This window comes from Bombyx mori, chromosome 4, assembly GCF_030269925.1.
Source record: "Bombyx mori chromosome 4, ASM3026992v2".
Lineage (NCBI taxonomy): Eukaryota > Metazoa > Arthropoda > Insecta > Lepidoptera > Bombycidae > Bombyx > Bombyx mori.
The window spans coordinates 9,824,290-9,848,199 of record NC_085110.1 but is presented as its reverse complement, the minus strand read 5'-3'; the positions used below and the strand labels follow the sequence as shown (position 1 = coordinate 9,848,199).

The 23,910-nt window shown below is 37.2% G+C and overlaps 1 protein-coding gene and 1 long non-coding RNA gene across 10 annotated transcripts in view; one reads left to right on the top strand and one right to left on the bottom strand.

The window, feature by feature from the left end:
* LOC101741810 (tensin-1) overlaps window positions 1–23,910 on the bottom strand; it is a 124,890-nt gene that overhangs the window by 17,695 nt on the left and 83,285 nt on the right. For 8 of the 9 annotated variants that reach the window (XM_012691080.4, XM_012691082.4, XM_012691081.4 and 5 more), the window contains 7 exons: window positions 16,287–16,343; window positions 12,970–13,134; window positions 11,934–12,121; window positions 10,312–10,461; window positions 9,386–9,549; window positions 8,483–8,692; window positions 7,905–8,093 (listed from right to left, as the gene is read on the bottom strand). In XM_012691080.4, the coding sequence (XP_012546534.2) occupies window positions 7,905–8,093; window positions 8,483–8,692; window positions 9,386–9,549; window positions 10,312–10,461; window positions 11,934–12,121; window positions 12,970–13,134; window positions 16,287–16,343 (1,123 nt within the window). Of the gene's footprint in view, window positions 1–7,904; window positions 8,094–8,482; window positions 8,693–9,385; window positions 9,550–10,311; window positions 10,462–11,933; window positions 12,122–12,969; window positions 13,135–16,286; window positions 16,344–17,872; window positions 18,047–23,910 lie in introns of those variants that run through there. The other variant, XM_021348518.2, reaches the window with a different exon arrangement.
* Window positions 7,908–9,789, top strand: LOC134198781 (uncharacterized). Its single transcript, XR_009972976.1, has 2 exons — window positions 7,908–8,743; window positions 9,276–9,789. It is a non-coding gene; the product is annotated as an uncharacterized LOC134198781 (long non-coding RNA).

Sequence of the window (23,910 nt, the reverse complement as noted above, 5' to 3'; positions counted from 1 at the left end):
CAATTATGTTTATCTGATTTGTCTCACACCTTCGTTACTGGCTGCCTGCCTAATCACTGATGTCAACTTTCCATGGGACATATAGAAATTGGATTGGTTAAAAAAAATGCTAATTATTTCTCTCTAAGATGAAAAAAAACAACTTGACATATTTTTTCTCTCATAAAAGTTTAGAAAACTATGGCTATTAGAAACGGGATGAAAACTTGAGAGATTGCATCGCTTTTTTTTCAGCAGGGTTTTTTCTTCATTACCTATTTGTTTTTCAAGCGGATAACATATATGTTCTATGTGGCTTACGTATCTCTCTGAGGAGCATATTCATACTTGAATCCTTTCATTAGCTGGCTGCAGGAAGAATCTGCAGAATTGAAGTTCGAGCTTCGTCATTAAAATTTTCGTAATCCCGCGCAAAGCTTAACTGGGGCTATGGCATGTGCATGGCATGAAAAGCGGGAGTGAGAGTCTTAAAGAGTGCCGATTTCAGTCTTCTCTCAGTTGTTAGACTGAATATTGAACACGTCGAATTCGTGGAACATTGTTCTTATTCCAGCATTCGGTCTCCTTATGATTCTTGACAACTAAGCTGGGTTGCTCACAGATTTTGATACTCACAATGCCCATTTGTGGTGTAGGTGTGCCCAGATTTAATTAAGGTAATACCGCTCCCAACTTAAGTAGTTTTTAAGAATTTTTAAACGTTTACATCACTCTTAAAATGTAGTGATATTAGAAAATAATATGACAACATTGTTACAATGTAAATGCCCTAGTTGGTTTTAGATTTGTTATTTCTAAGTGCCTAAGAACGTTTTTGTCAGACAATAACGATTATTAGTTTCAGCTCAGCTTTACTGCTAAATCACAATATTCTAAATTTGAAATCGTACAGATTAAATCTGTATAAAGAGGCAATTCTTCAGCAGTAGATCTCTTTCGGCTGGTTCAATCGTGAAATATACTGAAGGATTCTCAAAAGCTTCAAGCTTGGGTGATTGATGGCTTTAATAATCAAGAACAGCGTAGCATGAGTTGATTCGTTGACTTCATTAACAAAGCAAAATGAGCGTGACCGAAAGACAGGATATGTCATAATATCACAGGTACACTCGTTTTGCTTGGAAACAAAATAAAACCGTTTCTGAACATAAACAAGCACATCTGCGGTCGTAATAATATGTTTATTATAGGATTTTTTATATGTTTCTTTAAACAAAATTATTTTAAATGAAATTTAAGACGTTTTCGATTTATAATAACTATATACTATTTTCAGACAAACATCAAGCATTGTTTTTTTTTTTTAAACTACATATATTAATCTTTTCATATACGAATGAAATGTATAAGAATATGTATAATTGGTTTCGAAATAAATAAATAAAACCTAATTGGAGATCCCGAAGATTTTGAAATGTTCTTGAAACCATTTGCTTTTTAATTAGATTTGTTAACGAGAAACAAAATGGTTTCTCGATGGTCGTTCTTGTATTAGTGAAAAGGTGTGTGTGTGTGTGCGCGTGGTGGCAGCAAGCCGGGGCCGCTCTGATGTCATCGCGCCCGCTCTACCTCATGTTTCTCAGAAACTAAGCCACAAATTATTATTCAACACTGCTAGTTTGGCTATCGTTAAACTAAATTCGCATACGCAACCAGTTTTGGTCTTTTATCGTTTTAAAGAAATTCGGTTTTAGTTCTTTTTTAAAACTCGTTTGGGTGGTTATTAAAGTTACCTTCATTCCAAAGCAGCAAGTTGCAAAGTGGAGTGTGTTTTCTTTTTTTAAATCCACTTTAAGATAAAGTTGTTTACGATTTTATTAGCTTATAATTTAGGTTCAAACTAGAGGACACAAATGCACGTCTGTAACGGACATGACCGGCGTGTTGACTGTCCATCAGTAATGAAAGCTCGGAGTTAGCCTCGATAAAGTTACACCGAATGAAGTCACACTGCAGATGCAAGTTTGCACGCACAGCTCATATCTGATAACGGCTTTTGCAGACCCACTTCATTGAATGATTTTGAAAAATATATTTCATGCTTTGTATAATTTTTCCCCCCGCTTAATCGTAGTAGTCTGAGGTGCTATTCCAATTTCACGCAAGCCAGTAAGTGAGCTCACGGGCTCAACCTTAAAGAATAGCTAACATTATAGTATTTCACTGAATCTACCACCGGATCGGAATCGCGACCCACTGAGAAGACCCGCCGAGAAACTCAGTGGGTTGTGTCTAGTGGTGGGGTAGTTCGCACGTCGTTGTCGATAATTTCGACGAGTACAGTGACATAATAATAGTCATGTTACTATATGAATGTATTTAATAGACATAAAATCGTCATGTTGACGACAGGACCGCCGATTTGATATTGATAACATTTAAACAATCTGATGATCGTTAAATTGAATTTGAGTTGACAGTGTTTCCAACAAGCGTAATTAATTGATCGTGGTGAGTCCGATGCGACCGCATCTCAAGTTATGTCTGGATGACGTCATTGTAAACATGCCTCGCGTGTGAAACCGCGAGCACATAACAATATATTTATTATACACAAGACCCTTATCGGACCACAGAGGAATGTTGTACGGTTTCGTGGCCTGAGATAATCTTACTACGGAAAAATATATTAATTTTAAAATATAGTGAGCATTTCAATAGAGAATATTATTAATTAGCATTTATTCGTTAAAATCACAATGATTTCCATATATTATGAGTAATATTATATGAACTGATGTTCTTATTTCATAGTAATACAGTGATTACTCAATTAGATTAAATGGTTTAACTAAGCTGAGCCCGCATGATTTATTGATTTGGGCAAATTGAATTGAGCCATTTTAGGGAGGGCTTTAGAGCACGGAGATTTTTGGACAGGAGGGTAAAGCAAGTTAATGTCGTAAGAGGGCAGTTCGCAAGACTACCGCCAGCAACTGTTGACATAATGACAAACACATTGGGAACAACTAGAAAGATTAAAAGGCAGCAGTGAGATGATGGTCTCGCCTTTCAAGATGTCGAAATATGGATTACGACACTCATAGCTTTAATTTACAGTACGCAACTTGTAAATTGTCAACCCTAAATTTACGTAAGTACGTACGTATACCATCACCTGGAATGGTTCTACTGATAAGCAGTCATACGTTACAGCTTAAAAGGTGGGATGGCCGTTATACAAGAAAATTGATACTTGACCACCTCAACTAAAGCTGGACAGCGAGACATTGTTATGACCTTGAAGAACTTCAGTAATGACAAAATCAGGGCCGTGAGCTTGATAGCTGACTTAGTGTAATACATATAATAAAGTTAAAAGAACAACACTCAAAAGAAACTCTGTGAGCCTCCATCTGATTTTTATCTATTTTTCAAAGTTGTCGAGAACTTTCTTGAAAACTATTTTGAATATCGAGTGTGTGAAAAAGAAATACCGGTGTTTATATTTTTACTATGTATATCTCTCGATATGTTTTTAATTTTTAAAATTTATTATTTCAAATTGTGATTAATTCCAGTTTTATATTTCTACGACCTATTTTCAAAATGTATTTTGATTTATATTTGATATTTTTTTATTCAAAAATTGTTGTTAGAAATTTTGGGATTGATTCGTACAACCCAAGTCGATGTATCTAGAGATCTGGAATTTATAAGAAAAGTACTAGGACAACCTAGTTATAGTATATGTTTGTGCCAATTTCTGAAAATTATTTTAAGCAAAATACGTACTTTATTGTTTTTTTTTTCTAAAGCTTAAATGAAATAGCAGGACACACGAGAATGTTTTAAGTAACCTTTTTCGTTCACAATAGCACTCCACATTAAGAGTGTCCTTAAAATAAATATTCGAACTCCGAGCAGAAGAAAATGTGTGACGAATCGTTGCGACCCTAAGGGCAGAGCTGTCAAGTATACTGGACATGCATTACGATTCGACACACTACTCAATTAGCGGTCAGGCGCCGCGAATGACCAAATCGGATCTCAAACGGCATTACCACTAATTCAGTCCATTGTTCAAACGAACCGTAGGCGGGGACACGATCCAATGAAAATTAGTATAAATCTGCTGTCTCATAAATAATACCCATTACACTGTATCATCAACATGTAACATCAACAACTGTACGATTTGTTTACAATTCTTATCAAAAAAATATATTTTTTGAGGGATTTTATGACCTGGTAACTAAGATCTTTAGGTAATGTCTTATTTTAATTTATAGTGCTATTTTTATGAAAAATGATAATATGGAGTGATTTGAAATGAAGATGATTAATTTGAGACATTAATCAGCTGGGATGAAATTAAATGAAATGAGATGAGATGATATGGGATGAAATATAGCTATTTTTCACTTTTTGCAATAATTTGGTAGGTAACGTATCTTTTGATGTAGGTATATCGGCCGCGCGACGTTAACGCGATAGAACTAGGTTAATGACTCGGAGTACTTCTAAATTAAATTTGGTTCTATGTTAAATAATGACCTAGTCATTTAGGTAGTACGCAGTACCTATAATGTGAAGGATGATTAAATTTGTTTACTGTTACAACTACTTATTCGATGAATGTTTATATAATATAAAAAAGAAGTTTAAATTAATTATCTTAAAACCACTGTACATGTAACTGTTTTTAACATGTCATTTATTAATAATTATGTTAGCTATTATGTTGCTACAATTTTTTTTAAATTCGTTATTTTAACGTCACCATTATTTTAATTTCCGAACTCACGTAGTTTCAAAGTCGATCAAGCAGTTTTCACACACACGTATAATTTAATTAAAATTTCACTGTTCAAACACTACCACTTTTTTCACTTAGGAAACTGATATTGTATTACAATGGGATATTCGTTTTTTTTTTTTTTTTTTTTTTTTTCAAATATATTCCGATGTGTATTAAAGATTAAAGGAGGTGTGTGCCGGGCCGCGCAGCAATCGACGACTGGGCGGGCGGCGGAAACTTATATTGTATTACAATGTGATCCTCGTTTTTTTTTTTTAAATTATATTCCGGTATGTATGAAAGGAGGCGCGTGCCGAGCCGGGCAGCGGTCGACGACTGGGCGGGCGGCGCGCCGGCCGCATCCATACCGAAATAGAATAGCACCTGCAGAGACACCGCGATCCGCCTGCATCACGGCTCTCGAGTCATTATGCTGACAAATGATTTTGAGGCTAATCTACAACATGTTAACTGAAGACCGAATTCTAATAAACTATCATGCTCTGAATTCTATTTTTGTATTGCCATATACGTGGAAAAGTTCATAGACATTAAGTGGTTTTCCAAGTCCACGGACATGTCGTGAATAAAAAATATCGCTAACAACCATAAGAATTTTCAAGGAATTTCCATTTGGTATTATAGTCATGGCTGCTGTTATACTTATTGTTTCACGTTAGAAATTTAATTCGAAAATTTTAGACGTGTCTGTAGGATTGAAAATACACGGGAAGTCTTTAAGCCGCACAACATTCGTCTTGAGGTCGAGACCACAATGAAAACAAAAAACTTGCATTTCGAGATGTTATTTCTTCATCATGAACACTTTGTACATCACGAACGGTTTTAATAATTAATAACTAGCACTGTGAGATACAAAAACACATGTATAGTATAATTCAATTTAGTGATATGAATCAAGAGATATTTGTTTGATATTGATGAGACCTTTCCGCTTTTATTCAGGTTGAGAAACAAAAATATATTTTAATTAATTAAGTTACGTGACTCGCGTTAATAAATTGCGATATTTGTGTTCAAGGAAGTCGTTTTTAATATTTATATTGGCGTATTCTTTTAATTAAAAACTTGTTTGTTCAATCGAATTCGTAACGTCTTTCTTTTTCTTGATAAAAATTATAAAACGCACATTATCGAACGTTTACGAATTAAGAATTAAGAAAAAACAAAACAAGCGTTCCGGTTTCAACTGTAATAAACAAGGATTTTCTCCTGCGTTACGAATACCAGAATGATTTACAAATAATAAAACTGTCTTAATGTCCAAATTGTCTAAACTAAATGTCTTTAATAAAAATACTACCACAGAACGCGAACCGAAGCAGTGGTACACTAGTAAAGATCACAAAACACAAGGCAAACGGGATGGGTACTATCTCTATACACTATAATTATAGTATATGAAACTTATTACTGAAACAATTCATATTACTGAATCATTTATCTATAATTGTTTCAACTCAAACTCAACTTAAACTCTATAATGTAAACTACAACTGTAGTTAGTAAAAAAATCATTTCTCATTTAACAAAAACCAATGGCGATAACTGTCTCCCTCAGACACAGCCCACTGAGTTTCTCGCCGGATCATCTCAGTGGGTCGCGTTTCGATCCGGCGGTAGTTTCTGCGAAGCACTGCTCTTGGTAGGGCTAGTGTTAGCAGACGTCAGGTTAGCGCCATCAAAAAACCATAAAGTCATGTTTACTGGTGGTAGGACGTCTTGTGAGTCAGCACGGGTAGGTACCACCACCCTGCCTATTTCTGCCGTGAAGCAGTAATGCGTTTCGGTTTGAAGGGTGGGGCAGACGTTGTGACTATACTGAGATCTTTAGAATTCATATCTCAAGGTAAGTGTCGGCATTTAATTTGTAGATGTCTATGGGCTCCGGTAACCACTTAGGTCACTAAAAAGGAAGGAAAAAACGCGATAAATTGAAGGGTGTTTTTGAAGAGAAACCAATGCTTATGATTGCTAAGCCGTTACGAAATTTAACTCATAATAAATGGACCACTAGTTAAGCTATTAAGAACCTCAAAATAAAATAGATAATTACAAAATATAAGGAACTAATTCGTATGATCAAAGAGTCGTTCGAATATATTGTTAGTTCAAAAATAAATGTATGTAGCGCCCATGGATATTAGTCCGTTGGTAAAAAACAATATCTCTGACACAAGAAATATTATTAGAAAAGAATGTAAATTTAAACAAGATATAAAGAAAACAAAACTGTAAAAACCTTTTGATTTTCAAATACGTAACGAGTCTGATATATCTTCGAAAACATTATGAATTATCGGAACTAATGGCCAAGATCAACGATTCCCTTGCAACAGTTGTGTAAACAGTTTTGATCTAGTATTTATGTATAATATCATATCGTGAATCAAATCAAAAGCAATTGGGTAGTCAAGTCAATGAATGTTTTCGTGTTAATCCTATTTGTTAAAAATTACCAATCACTCACTATTTGCCAGTTTTTTAGAACTGCATTTGAGTCTATGCAAAATAGGGAAAACATCTAAAAGTGACAGATTTTTATAAGACAAACTAGCTGACCTGACAGACTTCGTAGTGCCTCAACCGATAAATAAAAGACCTAAACTTTTGTATAAAATAAACTTAAAACAAACAAAAGGAATCCATGCGACGGGGGACTCATCAAAGGAAAAACAAAATTGTTATTTTTATTTAATTCCGAGCATTTTCATATTTATCTACCTTTTAAACCTTCTCTGGACTTCCACGAATAATTCAAGACCAAAATTAGCCAAATCGGTACAGCCGTTCTCGAGTTTTAGCGAGACTAACAACAGCAATTCATTTTTATATATAGAAGATAGATATTAACATTTTACAATACAACAGTTTTCGGTGTTTATTTTAATGCGTATTTTTTTTATTATTAAAAAAAACAGTCCCTTTAGTAGGAAATTATGTTACGTCTGGTTGAACAGCGGAAATTCCCTAATTGGCCCGGGTTTTGTCTCGGGCGTAGAGTGAGAGTGGAGTATTATCGCTTAGTGGGTGGGCCTTAGACATCTCCAGCCACTCCCTAGCCCACTAGCCGCGGAAACCTCTTAGAGGTTCGGCTGAGAATTACAAATTAAGGGTAATTATGTTATATGTGTGTACTGACCAGGGTCGTCATCGGTGAGCGTAGAGAGCGGCCGGAGATGTTCGAGCGAGTCAGCACGCGCGAGCGCGTCCGGTGCTGCGCGGAGAGGGGCTGCGGGTGTAGGAGCGGGCGCTGATGGGGCCGCTCCTGTCGCACCGTCACCGCGAGCGAACACCAACTCTACTGCACCATCACTCGGAAACGACGGATCTACGCAACAAACCAAATTCTTTTATAGCTTCATAACAGTCTATTCTACTGGTCTATTCTAAAAAAAAAGGATCCAGTATGAAAGCTCTAATAGAGAAGAACATAAATGCTAGAACTATGTAAGTAACTAAGAACATAAAAACTAAGACCAGTGTCTTAAGACCATTGTCTTAATTTTCACACCTCAGTGGTTTTATTTAAAAAATATATATTTGATATCAAACTTTGATGTCAAAAATGTTTAATTTTATAAAATATTGATTTGCCAGCGATAAGCAGAGGTTTGTTGTTCTCATCTCACTACCGTTGTCCATTAATTACGATAATCAGTATCAGGTCAGTCGCAAATTTATCTACCTAGTGGGAAAAAATAAACAGTCAAAAATTACCGTGCGCAGCGTGATCAAGGTGTTGCTTAGTGAAGGAGAGCGTATGATCGGCGACGGCGCACGTATGGAACTGACACGCGAACACAAGATGGCGGTGCGTCTGTCCGTGCGTGTGTGCGGGGCGTCGGTACGCGCGCACACACACATCGCCGCGAAGGGACAGCCGCCCCACCCCCACCGTCCAACCGCCGCCGTTCACCATGTACAAGCCTGAAGCAAAGGAATTAAGTCACATTAGAATTTATGCTAAGATAAAAAGAAGTAGGTCAAAAAACCATTGTTTAATTATGTAAATGTATGAATGTATGAATATCTGGTGCGGCAGACGCTTAAAAATAAAAGTAATAATTTTAACACAGGTTCACTAACAGAGAGAATTATAGAAGAGGAGGGTTGTGTGTATGATTTGTAAACATTTTGGATCAAATAACTGAACTATGCCTAGTGGCGCAGCTATATCATCCGAGAGTACCGTGGCAAATTCATTAGATGAGGCCCAGTACACTTCGTCACGTAATTTAATAATAATTAAATCACTGACATAGTTTTCTGACATTATTGGTAGGATTATTCTATGCATTTTACTTTGTACTTTTAATGTAGCATTGTACATATATTTTACATTTTTATTTATTTTTGGTGTACAATAAACCATTCTCTCTCTCTCCCTAAATGTACATATGTATATATTTTTTGGGTGCATTAATTTTTCATAGATTATAAGTATCTACTATATAAAATTTATATAAAATTATATTACTAAATTTTGTTTAAAAAGTTACATTATTTTCAGGTCGCGGACACCTCGGGTCGGGGGCTCGTGTGTAAGCCTAGCTAAATCTTGAGAGAAGATAGAGAAAGTCCACACAGGAGCGGCTGCTGATTAAAATAAATTGTACGAACCCGAAGTATAGACGCATACAAAGTTCTCGTAGATCTTGAGGAAGGCGATGGTTGGTGCGGACGGCGTGGCGAGTGAGCCCGCCACGCTCACGTGCGTGAGTTGCAGCGGCGCCGCGTTCACTCGGATCTGTCCCGCCAACAGGCCCGCGAACGTGTCTATGTACCTGTCCAAATAGATAACACTAGTAAAATCCTGTGACACTATGTTTATCGCTAATATATGTAAAGAAAAACTTTCATAGTCTAAAACTCTTTAGTTTTCTAAAAAGGATTTTTCTTATATGTAATTCAGTTAAGTTTGACATTCAGTAAAAAGAAAGTTCAGTTTGTTTAAAAATATTAATTTTATTATATTAAGGGCTTTAAATGTTGTTTTCTCATTATACATATAACAGAAAACGCAATTAATTCTTTTATTGTTTATTTATTCTGGAATACCCAATATCATTATAAAACATATTGAGTATATTAAGAGTCACCGAAAAATAATTCAATAAGTAAGCAACTCGCGCCCACTGTACACTAACAATTTAAGGTGAAAATCAACGCACGTCAGTCGGCACGCGAGCATGTTCAACAAATGAAAGTTGCATTTTTTTTCTACCTAAGTTGGTTCCTTAGAGGGTTATAGCATCATCACCGAGCGTATAGGTGAACTCACGGGGATCTAACCTGAGGACGTTTCTAACACTAGCGCGCAGAATCTACCACTGGATCGGAAACGCGACCCACTGAGAAGATTCGATGCGAAACTCAGTGGGCTGTGTCTGTGGGTTAAATTACGTTGACCGGTGCTTGGGGTGCCTAAAAGCACCGATAGTGGATCGGGAAGATCCGAAATGACGTGTTAATTTGCGTATCATATCTCACGATTATTACAAGAGTCGTCGGTTCTCACTATTGTGTGATAAAGTAAATATAATTACCGTTTGTTGGAAGGCAGATGGAAGGTGGGCACGCGATCGTCCAGATACCGCCTCATGGCGTACCTGTCGAGAGCGTGTTCCGGCGCGCCGCATATAGCGGAATAGTGCATGTATGCAGCCACCAATACTCCCAGCCGCTCACGGTTACCCCTGTAGATAAAAATAAATATATATATGAACCTTTTTATTTATTTTTTATTGCTTATATGGGTGGACGAGCTCACAGCCCACCTGGTGTTAAGTGGTTACTGGAGCCCATAAACATCTACAACGTAAATGCCACCCACTTTGAGATATAAATTCTAAGGTCTCAGTATAGTTACAACGGCTGCCCCCCACGCTTCAAACCGAAACGCAATACTGCTTCACGGCAGAAATAGGCGGGATTGTGATACCTACACGTGCGGAATCACAAGAGGTCCTACCACCAGTAATTACGCAAATTATAATTTTGCGGGTTTGCTTTTTTATTACACGATGCTATACCTTCACCGTGGAAGTCAGTCGTGAACATTTGTTAAGTACGTATTTTATTAGAAAAATTGGTATCCGCCTGCGGGATTCGAACACCGTTGCATCGCTACATATGTACGAATGCAACGGACGTCTTATCCTTTAGGCCACGACGGCTTAATAATGCTAAACATTAACGGAGGAATAATAATACATTTACGACAATGGTTATCTTGGAACGTATGTAGCCCATCTTTTAATTTCTATTCTTTTTTGTCTGTCATGAATGATTAAACTCAGCTTCTGGCAAGCTCCAAAGTAAATAAAACTACAAACTAGTCATAAAGAAAAGAAGAATAACTTAGTTAACTTTCTTCTGCTAAATGTCTAAGAGGATCTGACCATCATTATTCTAACAAATTTGGGGTTTCCTTTTAAAATAATTTAGTTCAAGGGAATCGATCTTGGGCTGGTAGCGGCGATATTAAACTACCTCAAAATAAGCTAAATACCTAACTTTTTTAAGCAAAACATAAATGTTTTTGAATCTTCATATTTCATTTATGTACCCGCAAAGAAACAGCAGTGAAGGTAAGGTCTTTCCCCCGCTCCACATCCTATGCGTCAACAAGCACTTACCAAGCAAAAACTTGTAAAATAAGCGTAGTTTTCGAGGATTACTCACTTAAGTTATTCAATCAACATCGGACCCGCTCAATGTAATCGAATTGTATCGAATTAAACTAAAAATAATTGTTATTTACATAGCCACTTCGAGTTTCTTGCTATGCAATTCTTATTGCACGAAATTTGCGTTAATGACTGTCAAAATTTTTACTGGTGGTAAGACCTCTTGTGAGTCCGCACGGGTAGTTACCACCACCCTCCCTATTTCTGCCGTGAAGCAGTAATGCGTTTCGGTTTGAAGGGTGGGGAAGCCGTTGTAACTATACTGAGACCTTAGAACTTATATCTCGAGGTGGGTGGCGCATTTACATTGTAGATGTCTATGGGCTCCAGTAACTACTTAGCACCAGGTGGGCTGTGAGCTCGTCCACCAATCTAAGCAATTAAAAAAAAAAGTATCGAAATGTGTAAAATTGTTCAAAGCGGTTTCCGAAAAATGTAGAAACCTACAAAGTTGCGATGGCATCCGTGAAATGACTAACCAGGCGAGTAATATAGCAACATTCTTGGGATGTGCAGCGAGCCAGCTCTCGATGTGTTTGCAAGCAGCACAAAGCCTCTCAAGGGGAGGGGCCAGGTCGCCCGCCCAGCCGAGAGCACGAGCACGCCCGAACACGCTGCGAGCGGTTACACCTTCATCAGCACCCTCTCCACCGCTTACCTCGAACACCTGGAATATAACAATATTTACTGCGTTACCTAACTAAAAACAATAGGTTGGGGAAAAAATTTCTACGCATTTTTTAAGAAAATTCACAAAAAAAAAATTGCGGTAGGCAGCAGCTTGTCTGTGCCCCTGGCATTGCTGAAATCCATGGGCGACGGTAACCACTCACCATCAAATGGGCCATGCGCTCGTCTGCCTACAAAGGCAATAATTTTTTTTTTATTTACATTTAACTAAAGTATGTAGGTACCATTTTCGATAACTTTTTGCCATCTTGTAGGTACGGACATGATCCCATTGCTATAGAAATTTTGGGACTTCTGATCAAAATACCGCGACAATTTGTTTTGGCAGTCCTCTCGTGATGTATTAATAAACGTTAATTGGAACGTGAATAAAACTTATTTATTACGAGTATAAATCTTTATAGTGGATTGGTATGTAATTTTCCTAGGGCGTGTTGTAAGGATGCTTGAGTAGGTACCTCCATACTCCTTTTTCTGCTATGAAATAGTTATGGAATTCAGCTTACAGGGTAAGGTTCAATCCAATTAAATTTTCGACCTCATAACTGAATTTTCATGGGTTACATTAAGCATTTTATAATCAGAGAGCTGTGACCTCATACACCCATCGGCACCAGAATACATTTTCTATTAAAATTGGAAACGTTGGCACACTAAAGGAAATCAAGCGAATAAGTAAACTTTGGGAAGGTAAAAAGGGAATTTATTACTGTTTCATTTTCTCAGTAAAATATTAATTATTCACATTAAAATGAAAAAAAAATTTACACTATTTTATAAAACAGCTATCAAATGTGGCATACATATAGCAAAATATGCTCTCACCATGAAATGTTCTCCGTGTTTATTTGTGAGCATATGCGCGGCCTGTGCTTCTGCATGAGCATCTCTGCCCGGGAGATGCAAAGCCAGCATTCGTTCTGCTACGTAACAGAGGTCTAGTCTGGAGCCGGCCGCACCGCCGGGGTAGCTAGCAGACCGTCCACCACCCTGTGGGTTATTACGAAAAATTATTATTATTTGACGGTTTAATATAGAAACATAATGTAAAGGAACATATGCGTATGCAATATCAGGTCATTAAGCTAAGCAGAAATCCGTCTCATTTTTGGAGTTGATTTTTTGGACACTTCAATTTTTTTATTTATTGCTTAGATGGGTGGACGAGCTCACAGCCCACCTGGTGTTAAGTGGTTACTGGAGCCCGTAGACATTTACAACGTAAATGCGCCACCCACCTTGAGATATAAGTTCTAAGGTCTCAAGTATAGTTACACGGCTGCCCCACCCTTCCAACCGAAACGCACTATTGCTTCACGGCAGAAACAGGCAGGGTGGTGGTACCTACCCGCGCGGACTCAAAAAAGGTCCTACCACCAGTAATTCTCTCTCTTCTGATTAATATGAAGGTTATGAGTTCTCCCTAAAGAAAAAAACTGATCGTGATTTTTCGTGACTAGAATCAACAGTTGCTTAAGTTTGCGGGAATGTTTCTAACAGTGACCACAATGTCCGGTACCTAACACAGACTAGGAAACATATTGTAAACGTCAAGTATAATTGCGTAGACAAGTTTGCGGTTTTGGGAACAAGTTCTGAACTGCGGTGCTAATATGCATGTGCATTTCAATTCATTTTACATGGTACACAATTGTGACGAGGCTAGAGAGTATTTGCGGTTGAAAATAAAAATATGTAGTCAATTCGAACAGTGAAGATGGATAGCACTTTTTAAGCCCTCTTATAACACTATACACATATATACAACATGCCATGTCACATGCCAAAGAGGAATGGAGCGTAGTATACTAAATTGAAAGAAAATACAAAAAATCCGTCACTCAAAAATCAGAGAAATTAGCAAAGCAACTGATATATTAAGTTCAAGCCTTAACTTTAAAATGGAAATGAGCTGGACATGTAGCACGCCTTCGGGCCAGAGCTGGACAGAAAAAGTAACAATATGGAAGGGCCCACTGGGAAAAAGAAAGAGGAGAAAACCATATAGAGAAAACCATACCACTAGATGGGAAGACGACATAAAGAAAGTAGCAAGTATAAACTGGGTTAATATTGCCCAATCTAGAGAAGAGTGGCTATTTCACGCTGCTCCTGCTAGAGCTGGTGCTAGTAAGTCCTCCTAGGTTGAGCCTCGTGGGTTCACCTACCAGATAGCGCGTAGTTGGCATAGCCTCGAAGTCGTCGTGGCCTAAAGGATAAGACATCCGGTGCAGTCGTGTGTAGCGATGCACCGGTGTTCGAATCCCGCAGGCGGGTACCAATTTTTGTAATGAAATACGTACTCAACAAATGTTCACGAATGACTTCCACGGTGAAGGAATAACATCGTGTAATAAAAATCAAACCCGCAGAATTATAATTTGCGTAATCACTGGTGGTAGGACCTCTTGGAAGTCCGCACGGGTAGGTACCACCACCCCGCCTATTTCCGCCGTGAAGCAGTAATGCGTTTCGGTTCAAAGGGTGGAGTAGCCGTTTTAACTATACTGAGACCTTAGAACTTATATCTCAAGGTGGGTGGCGCATTTACGTTGTAGATGTCTATGGGCTCCAGTAACTACTTAACACCAGGTGGGCTGTGAGCTCGTCCACCCATATAAGCAATAAAAAATAAATAAAAAAAGTCTACCAACGGTTAAAAGTAGAGAAAAAAGTAAATTTCTCACTCATTTTATGTTTTTATTATTAAACAGCAACTAATAATGGATACAAACTTTGAGAAATAGTACATTTCTTGTCCCTGATCACTAAAAGTGTAGACACGCACACAAGCACAAATTTATATATATTTTTAAGGAAGTCTGCGACCAGCAATGTCTTTGGTTTTACTCGTTTACCTTACTATTATTTTCTGGTAAGCGAAATGACACGCGAAAAACTGTTTATTCAAAGTTGTCATTGAACGCGACTTAACGAATTCCTAAAAGAAGCGGAAGTGATATTACAAATTCATACTATCGATAGTATAGGCTTATGTAAATTTATACGTTATCGACCTTCACGTACAGATGAATATAAATCAAATGCGATTTACTTGTACAAAACAGATTTAATAAAGTGTTTTCCGAGCTATTTCCGTACCAATGATAGATTAAGCAGAGATAGATGCACGGTACACGCGCAATCGAACGTAAAAGACTAGTAAATATTTATATCATCGTTTAAGAATGTATCGGCGCGGTACATACTCGAAACTGAACGAACGCCTCTCGCACGAGGAAGCCTGGTAACAGTGCAAACTCAAATATTTTCTTAAGCATATGTAAGTCGTCAACTCGTTTCTGGAATTAAGCCGACCGAGCGTCATTTTAAAGTGATTTCTTCGAGTGAATGTCGTGAATTTGGTTTGACGGTAAATTTATGACAGAACAAATAATATTTTAGGCGCGTTGTAGTTGTGAAAGTGTCACAAGCAGCGCGTGGGTGACGACGGAGTGAATAAAGCTAAACGCTTTGTTCGCCGTGAATGTAATCCGATTAAGTTGGTTCATGTAAAGTCGTGCTTTATATTGTCTAGTAATTTATATTAAAACGAGCTGTTGCGATTAGATTTTATGATTTTACAATTCCAACACTCGAGTTATAAGACCGTATTCTCAGTTGTATTCAAAGACATCCTAGGCTTCAAATGAAAACACATAATAGCTTCACGATAGAAACAGACATGTACAGTAACCTAGCTAAGATAGGAATCATGGATGAGTTCTGTAGGAATATAAGATGGTACTACCGCGGGTAGACGGGATTTTTTTTCCTACCTAAGCTGATAGCCTTGAGAGGCTATTTCAGCGTAATCTTAACTAGTGGTGAGCTCGCGGGGCTCAAACCCGAGTGATGCTAACACTGACCCTAGCAAGAGCAGTGCTTCGCAGTATCTAGCACCGGATCGGAAACGCGACCCACTGAGAAGATCCGTCGAGAAACTCAGTGGGCTGTGTCTATGGGTTAATTCGGTGACCAGTGCTTGTGGTACCTAAAAGCACCGTTAATGGATCGGGAGGATCCGTAATGACGTGTCGGATAGGGAATAAAAGCATCTTGTCGCTGGCCGAATGGGAAGCCGAAATTCTGTACTTGTATATAAATAGAAAATATTCGGTTTCTAAATAAGTGCTTCTCACCTGTTCTTTTCCAAATGTCAAGGCCGCAGGGGTCGCCGGTGCGCTTACCGATCGTGTCTGAAACAAAACACAAGTAGTTAATCATTTTTAAAGATTCATAAGTTCTATCATTCTTTCTTTCTTTCTTCATCTATCTTTTTTTAAACTGGCTGCAGTGTTTGAACATTGACATAGTCCCAGCCCACTGAGTTTCTCGCCGGATCTTCTCAGTGGCTCGCGTTTCCGATCCGGTGGTTGTTTTTTTTTATTGCCCTTGTAGACAGACGAGCATACGGCCCACCTGATGGTGAGTGGTTACCGTCGCCCATGGACTTCCAGCAATGCCAGGGGCAGAGCCAAGCCGCTTCCTACCGCAAATGACCGTGGTTCCGTGATTCTGCGAAGCACTGCTCTTGCTAGGGCCAGTGTTAGCAACACCTCTGGTTTGAGCCCCGCGAGCTAACCTACACGCTAGGGTAACGCTGATATAGCCTCTCAAGGCTATCAGCATAGGTAGAGAAAAAAAAAAAGACATAATCGCATCGCTTAACACGACTGCACAGAACTTTATCCTTTAGGCCACGACGTCGGGCTGCCTAGATCTAGCCGTCCGATATGGGATGTGAATGATGGGTTCAATAAAGCTGATAAACGAAGCCCTTAGGTGTGGCTTAACCATAGCTTTAAGTGATTAATGCAGCAACGTTCATGTAATACGATGATATTTAATTTACCTCTGAGAATGTTTAAGAACGATAATACATAATGACGATCTAATGATGAAGTTAGGCTTTACACTGGAGTGATAAATTTACACGTAGCTTTTTGTACTTCATATTTTAAACTTCATATTAAAGGTGATACACTTATAATGATATTAGAGTTGTTTTATACTTTATATGCTTCGGTTTGAGTCAGAGATTCCCAAACAATTTTAAGCAAGATACCCATTTTGATTAATTGTTAACTTGCCCAGTTTTTCGTCTTGCAGTCAGGAGGATTGGGATTAGCAAACAGCTGCCTCAATGCCTCCGAAGTAGACCTAACAGGGCAGGGACACCTAACTTCTGCATGATAGTACATTTGTTGAGTATTTTAAAAGTACAACAATGATACTTCTTATTGAAATTTGGTATAAGTAAAACAACTTATAAGAGCAATATCGTGAAAGTTTCAGATAAGAAACTTGTGTTAATTGATAGGGGTCGATTTTTAGAATTCGTCGACTCCTAAAATCAATCAATCATTTATATACCTACATAAACCTGGGAAATTTACTGGGAAAATTATTTAATTTTGATTGGTGGTAGGACCTCTTGTGAGTCCGCACGGGTAGGTACCACCACCCCGCCTATTTCTGCCGTGAAGCAGTAATGCGTTTCGGTTTGAAGGGTGGGGCAGCCGTTGTAACTATACTTGAGAACTTAGAACTTATATCTCAAAGTGGGTGGCACATTTAAGTTACTGTGAGCTCGTCTACCAATCTAAACAATAATAATAATAATAAAAATCATATCGGCCTCTCGGGACCGACATCGACTGCTTTTGGCATCCCTGATCTTATTGAATTGAATCGACGACAAATTAATTAAAGTGATGATGCCCACCGATGTACGTTGATCGGCCCATAGTCTCCGCGAGCGCGTGTGTAGATGTCGCAAATGTCCTCGTTGGATGTAGAACACGGCACGCCACAATGCGAACGCGAGTCGATGGAGCGCGCGCGCTGCTTCCTCACCACTTCCGCTCCTAGTACGACCGCGCATCCTCGATCGCTTCCACTAATTTCTAGTTCATCTATATTGTTACGCCGGTAAGAGTAACGCCATCTATCGCCGAATAGTCGAACGAATATCGTACCTACTAATTTATGTTGTGCAAAGCTATTATCGAAACTAACTTTCATTGAATTCAAATAAGAATTATTTAGAAAAATATACGTTTCATTTTTTGTTGTTTACGTCTTGGCTTTAGTAAAGACAATACGGTACAGATACGGACCATTCAAAAATTAAAATGAAAAAAAAACAAAAAGACTGAAATCTTTGTTTGAAGAAAAACAATGGGAGTTCTTATAAGCCCTTGAAAATTCGCAGGAATCTGCCGACTACGTAAAGTGGCCGGCGCCCGGGGGCATGCGCCTGTATTTCTGCACTGCGACATCCAAATTCACATAAGTATTTGCTTAACTACATTTAGGAAAACATTTCAAAATCCTACGATTCTCTATACTGTTTTGAAAGAGTGTTCGTTGGTTTTGACAGCTTGAGATTTAATTAGCGCTAGAATGTTTACATACGTCCGAGTGTCAGTAATGGCGCAGATTTAACCCTGACCTCGGAAAGCGCGTGCTCGACGGTCGCGAGGGTGAATAACCGAGAGGGTGAGACCTGTTTAAATAAAAGGCCGTCACATACAAGAAGCAAAGATCACAGAGTGCTGGCAGCCGTCGACCGTCCTTTCATTACTTCGTTTCTCTTCTCGCTTTCAATGAGCTATTGTAAACACAACATAAGAAACGGCACCGTGTAAATAGGTACTCTTTTCTAAAAGTGCTCTCTCATTTTTACTTTGTAGAATAATACATGATTCGAAACGCAAATTTAGATTTTTAGCGAGCATTATAAACAACTTGTTTTTGCATTTTGTGTTTTGAAATTATTTATGCTAAAAATTCAATTGCACCTGGGGAACGTTATCACTAAATTTTAGAGAAGAATGCTTGTATCAGCATGCGTCTGATAATAAATATGTAATAATATTATTTTATGCATTTACGCAAAACTTTATCTTGATCTTATCGTATGCTGTTTACTAAGCCCGTCTGCTAATTCAAATGCATGGAAGTTTCCCGAATTTGTTAACTTAATATTAAAAAAATTATAATTGCAATAATGATATTCTTTACGGCACTTTCTATTAAAGCTATTTGGAAATATTTTATTTTCTATGCATCAGTGTAATCGGTAGTTTTGGTATATCAGTCATATCACTTCACGAAATTTGACATGTTTAAACATTATTTGAATCACAGCCTACAAACACAATTCTTTCACTTTCTTTTTCCATATTCAAAGTTCACACTATCAATCGTTTTTACATAATTTTTTGTTTTGATGTAATTTCTAAATTCACACACACACACAGTGTATGTATTTAACTTTTTATGATTGCAGTAGACGTCGGTGTCGACGCCGGGAGTACACTGGCGCCCGCAGCGTCCCGGCGCTCGACGCTCTGGCGACGCAGGGTTGCTAGGCAACGCTCTTAGCTCATCTACATCACGATAAAAACAGCAGTAGTTGCATTTCTCACTTATTTAGATGGGCGAATGATCTCACAGCCCAGTTAGCTATGTTTTTTTTATTGCTTAGACGGGTGGATGAGCTCATGGTCCACCTGGTGTTAAGTGGTTACCGGAGCCCATAGACATCTACAACGTAAATGCCCTCACCCACCTTGAGACATGAGTTGTAAGGTCTCACTTTTAACAGTACAACGGCTGCCCCGCCCTTCAAACCGAAACGCATTACTGCTTCACGGCATAAATAGGCAGGGCGGTGGTACCTACCCATGCGGACTCACAATAGATACTACCACCAGTAGCCTTTGTTGCCCTTTAAAGTAAGTAGAAAGCGTAAAAACCTCTGAGGATGTCGGAATTTGGCCTTCCAGACTGGACATATTTCTCTTTTCTAGGAAAACCAAGCATGTACCATTAGTAAAGCTTACTATACCGTGGGAAACAAATATACTAAAGATCACACAAAAAAAGAAACACATACTACGATCTCACGAATGAGCTAACCAAAAATGGATATGGAAAAATGGATGGTTAGTTTATTTGCTGTTGAAGTGGGAGGGACAGGTAATACCAGCGAAATCTCTCTATAACCTACTAAAAGACTTTGGCTTGTCAAAAACTACAGTAAACTCTGTACTTGAACGAACTACTAAAGTCGCACTAGCTCATCATCAATCAATCAATCAATCTGAACACAAATGATCAGCGTTGGAAGTGACAAGAACTAAGATATGAAGTAAATAAAAAGAGATCTGAGTACCAATGTGTGCGAGGAGGCTCATTTAAATATTCTGCTTATACTGGGTAGGAACATTAGTTAGAATTATGTACACGTCACGATACGTTTTGGTTGTCTAGACTTAGTATGTGGCGTGAGACTTATGTTGATCACATTAAAATTTAAAATTAAGTATAATAAATTCATAATTTGAAAAGTCACATTTCATCACCTACTCAGGATTACTACTCAGTATTTATTCATTATGATGTTATAATATTATATCTTTTTAAATACTTATGAAATACGAAGAATGGATGGGTAGGGCAACACTAGACCGCTGGGCTTTTGCCATAAAATCCGAAACATTCAACCGGAGCATATTTCTTAACGATGTAGAAGTAGATACGAAATTTTAGCTCTAATTTTGAAAATAAAATATTTTTGACAATGTTCGATGACACTCCCTCGTTCTTTAGTTTATATGTATTGAACTTTGAAATCGAAAACAATCTCTCATTGTTAAGCTTAAAATCAAAATAAGAAATGGGTTTTTTCATTTGTAATATTCAGTTTCACTATTGAATATTATAATAAATTTAAAAGTAATTTATGAATGTGAAAGTTGATAAAACTTATAAGTGGAGAATAAAGTAAGCGTATTAACTTGAACTAGAGGTCCCGCAGTAGTCGAAATTCGACTATAATTAATTGGAATTGTAAGTTTGTACACTATTATGATTGTATTTTATACTTCTATAATCACAAATTTCGCCAAGACTACACTATAAAAAATATTAACAAAGACAAACAATATTTAATGTATTCTCAATTTGACAACAGACGCCAAGAACAAAAGTTTGACAATAAATAGTATGCATGCGTGTGTGCGTCAAATACATGGTATGTAGTGTGTGTAATGTTTTCTTTATTGATTTAATGTATCTTTAATGCATTATTTTAAAAAAATATTAGCATTGTGCACTTATTCTCTATAATCTCTATAAGTGAGGAAAAGTTTCATAATCCCCCGTCCGCGCAATTTTCGTAAAAAGGGATACAAAGTTTTTGCTTCACGTATTAATATATAGGTAAGGATAGTGGTCGTATCCCGTATGTTTTAAGCGTGTACATTAACAAAGAGAAAAATATAAACCTACATAATTAGTTACATTATTTTACCAACGATGAGCAAAACACCCCAAAACTCATATAATGTTTAATTAATTTTAGACGCAGTGTGTCTGGCTTGTATCAAGACACAAGATAAAATATGTTCGTTTTAAATATGTTTATATTTATAAATAATAGAACCAGTGTAGCTTTAACAAGAAGAAAACAGAAAGCACAAACCGATTTGTTTGATATAAAAAGAATAGATTACTTCATTATTAAAAAAGAGTGGTACGTAATACAATCGATGAATGATACAAGAGAATGATATAATAGTCAACGACCTCAGACTGGGATTTTCTCCCGAGCTGTGGATGCTTGCAACATATACGAAACAGGAGCTATACAGACCCCAAATATCCAATATCTTTCACAAAGATACTGATTCCAACCGAGTATCTAAATCGGATAAATGAGAGTATAATCAGGATCACTAAAAAGTCGCCTAACAAGGCGGTCGAATTAATTACCTAACCATATTATATAACTAAAGTTAGTGGTTGTTCCTGTTTATATTTTTAGAATAAAAATTGTCTAACAATTATCATCGTAAATGTGCGTAATACTAACTCCCCGGTTTGGTTAAAAGATTACATGAAAATAATCACGTGAATATCGCCATTCATTATAAGAAATCAATATCTTTCCAATTTCGATACTGGTACGCGGCAGAAATTTGGAGGGAGATGAAATCGAACCATGCTGGTTCAGCATATGTCGATTATAAGTAAACCTTTTTAGGTTCCTATATTAGATTCTTACAGCCCTAGGGAGAGCCAAAGGATTTTCCTTTGTAATCAATTTAGGATTGCTTGAATTGCGGATGGATTTTTTGAATTCTCCATTTAATTTATTATACCTTGGGTTCGTTTTACATAAGACAAAAGTACTAATTGTTATACTATTGGCCTAAAATAATAATTATAGAATCAGAATTGAATTTAAAATAACAATTTTAACGACCTTATGATTTGGATATTAGTTTTATGTTTGCTTATATGTCCATTTGCGTATCTTTCGAAAATGACTTCCAAAGTCAACAGTGCATTTAAAAGCAACTAAATCCAGCGTAACTTCTAACCAGCTATTACCCAAATATTTACTCAAAGATTATTTACATAACATTTCTACGAATAAACTTTCTATTTCGGCCATCTGTTTCAATAAATTAACAGGATTTAAAAAAAATCCAATCTACCGGTGGCTTGTAAAATACATTATATTTTAGATATTTTTTCCAGTCGACAACACAAAGGTCAATTTTAATTTTTAACGATAACGATAGGTTTCAAATATTGATATTTTAATATAAATAAAAATATTATACTCATAGTTTTAATCTCTTGTGTCATATGAGTAATAATTTTGATGAAGAAACTCTCCGAGGAGATGAACGAATGTGACCTTAAATAATGCACACATTAGTTTAGTCTTGGTGACTAACTTATTCTATCTGCATTCATCTAGCTTCCATTACCAGGTATACTATAAACATACTCATAATATAATACAGAGTGAACAACGATCTTAAGGCAGTCAATCAATTAAAACAACGGAACAAATAATATAACCAATAAAATTTAGATGTAACAAACAGTAGATAAAATCGTAAGATAAATATATAATAATGAGAGAAATATATAAATGGCGTCAGATAACATTAGCGTTATGATTTCGTTCAGGTTTTCGTTCAGATTTTCTTACATAATTCATCTAAACTTGTTGTTTAGAGTTTCTAGAAATATCGCTATCAGATTTATTCGTCATCTCCTCAGTTTATATCAAGAAACAAGAAAAGGAGCGCTATAACTGTTGTATAAGTGCGTCGTAAAGAATCCCTCTGTTATCTCGAACAAATTTAATCAAATAAAATATTTGCGACGTCTTATCTTTACCTACTTAAGGGGCCATAATATTTTATTAGAAGCCCCCTACACTGGAAGATAGCGCCTTAGGGCGCAAAGCACCGGCCATACCGCAACATCTATCGTGAGAAAGTTTCGCGATAACCGACCAATCACTTATCTAACATTAATCCCGACCCGCGGTCTCTTTGACAGCCATTTAAAGCCCACAGCAATTTGTATTAATTACACTTTATCGTTTCATATCGAGCTGTAATTTAGTAAAGGTTTATACTTTAAAGTTTGGGGATCGGTGTTAGCTGTCCGTTTCCTTCCAAATAATAATAATAGTGTTGTTGTTGAAGATCGAGGATTAATTACACGAACAAACTATAGGTTCGGTGTGTCTTAAGAATCTTGCATTTTTTTAGACATTGTTGGCAGACGAGCTTACTTAATGGTAGGTGGTTACCGACGTCGTGAGTATCAGTAATGAAAGGGGCACGTAACGCCGCTGCCTACCGTAAATAAAAATAAAAGATTTGTCAAAATACAGTTCGCGATCCCGGCCTTTTCGTGGCACTGTTAATAGCACTAATAATAAAA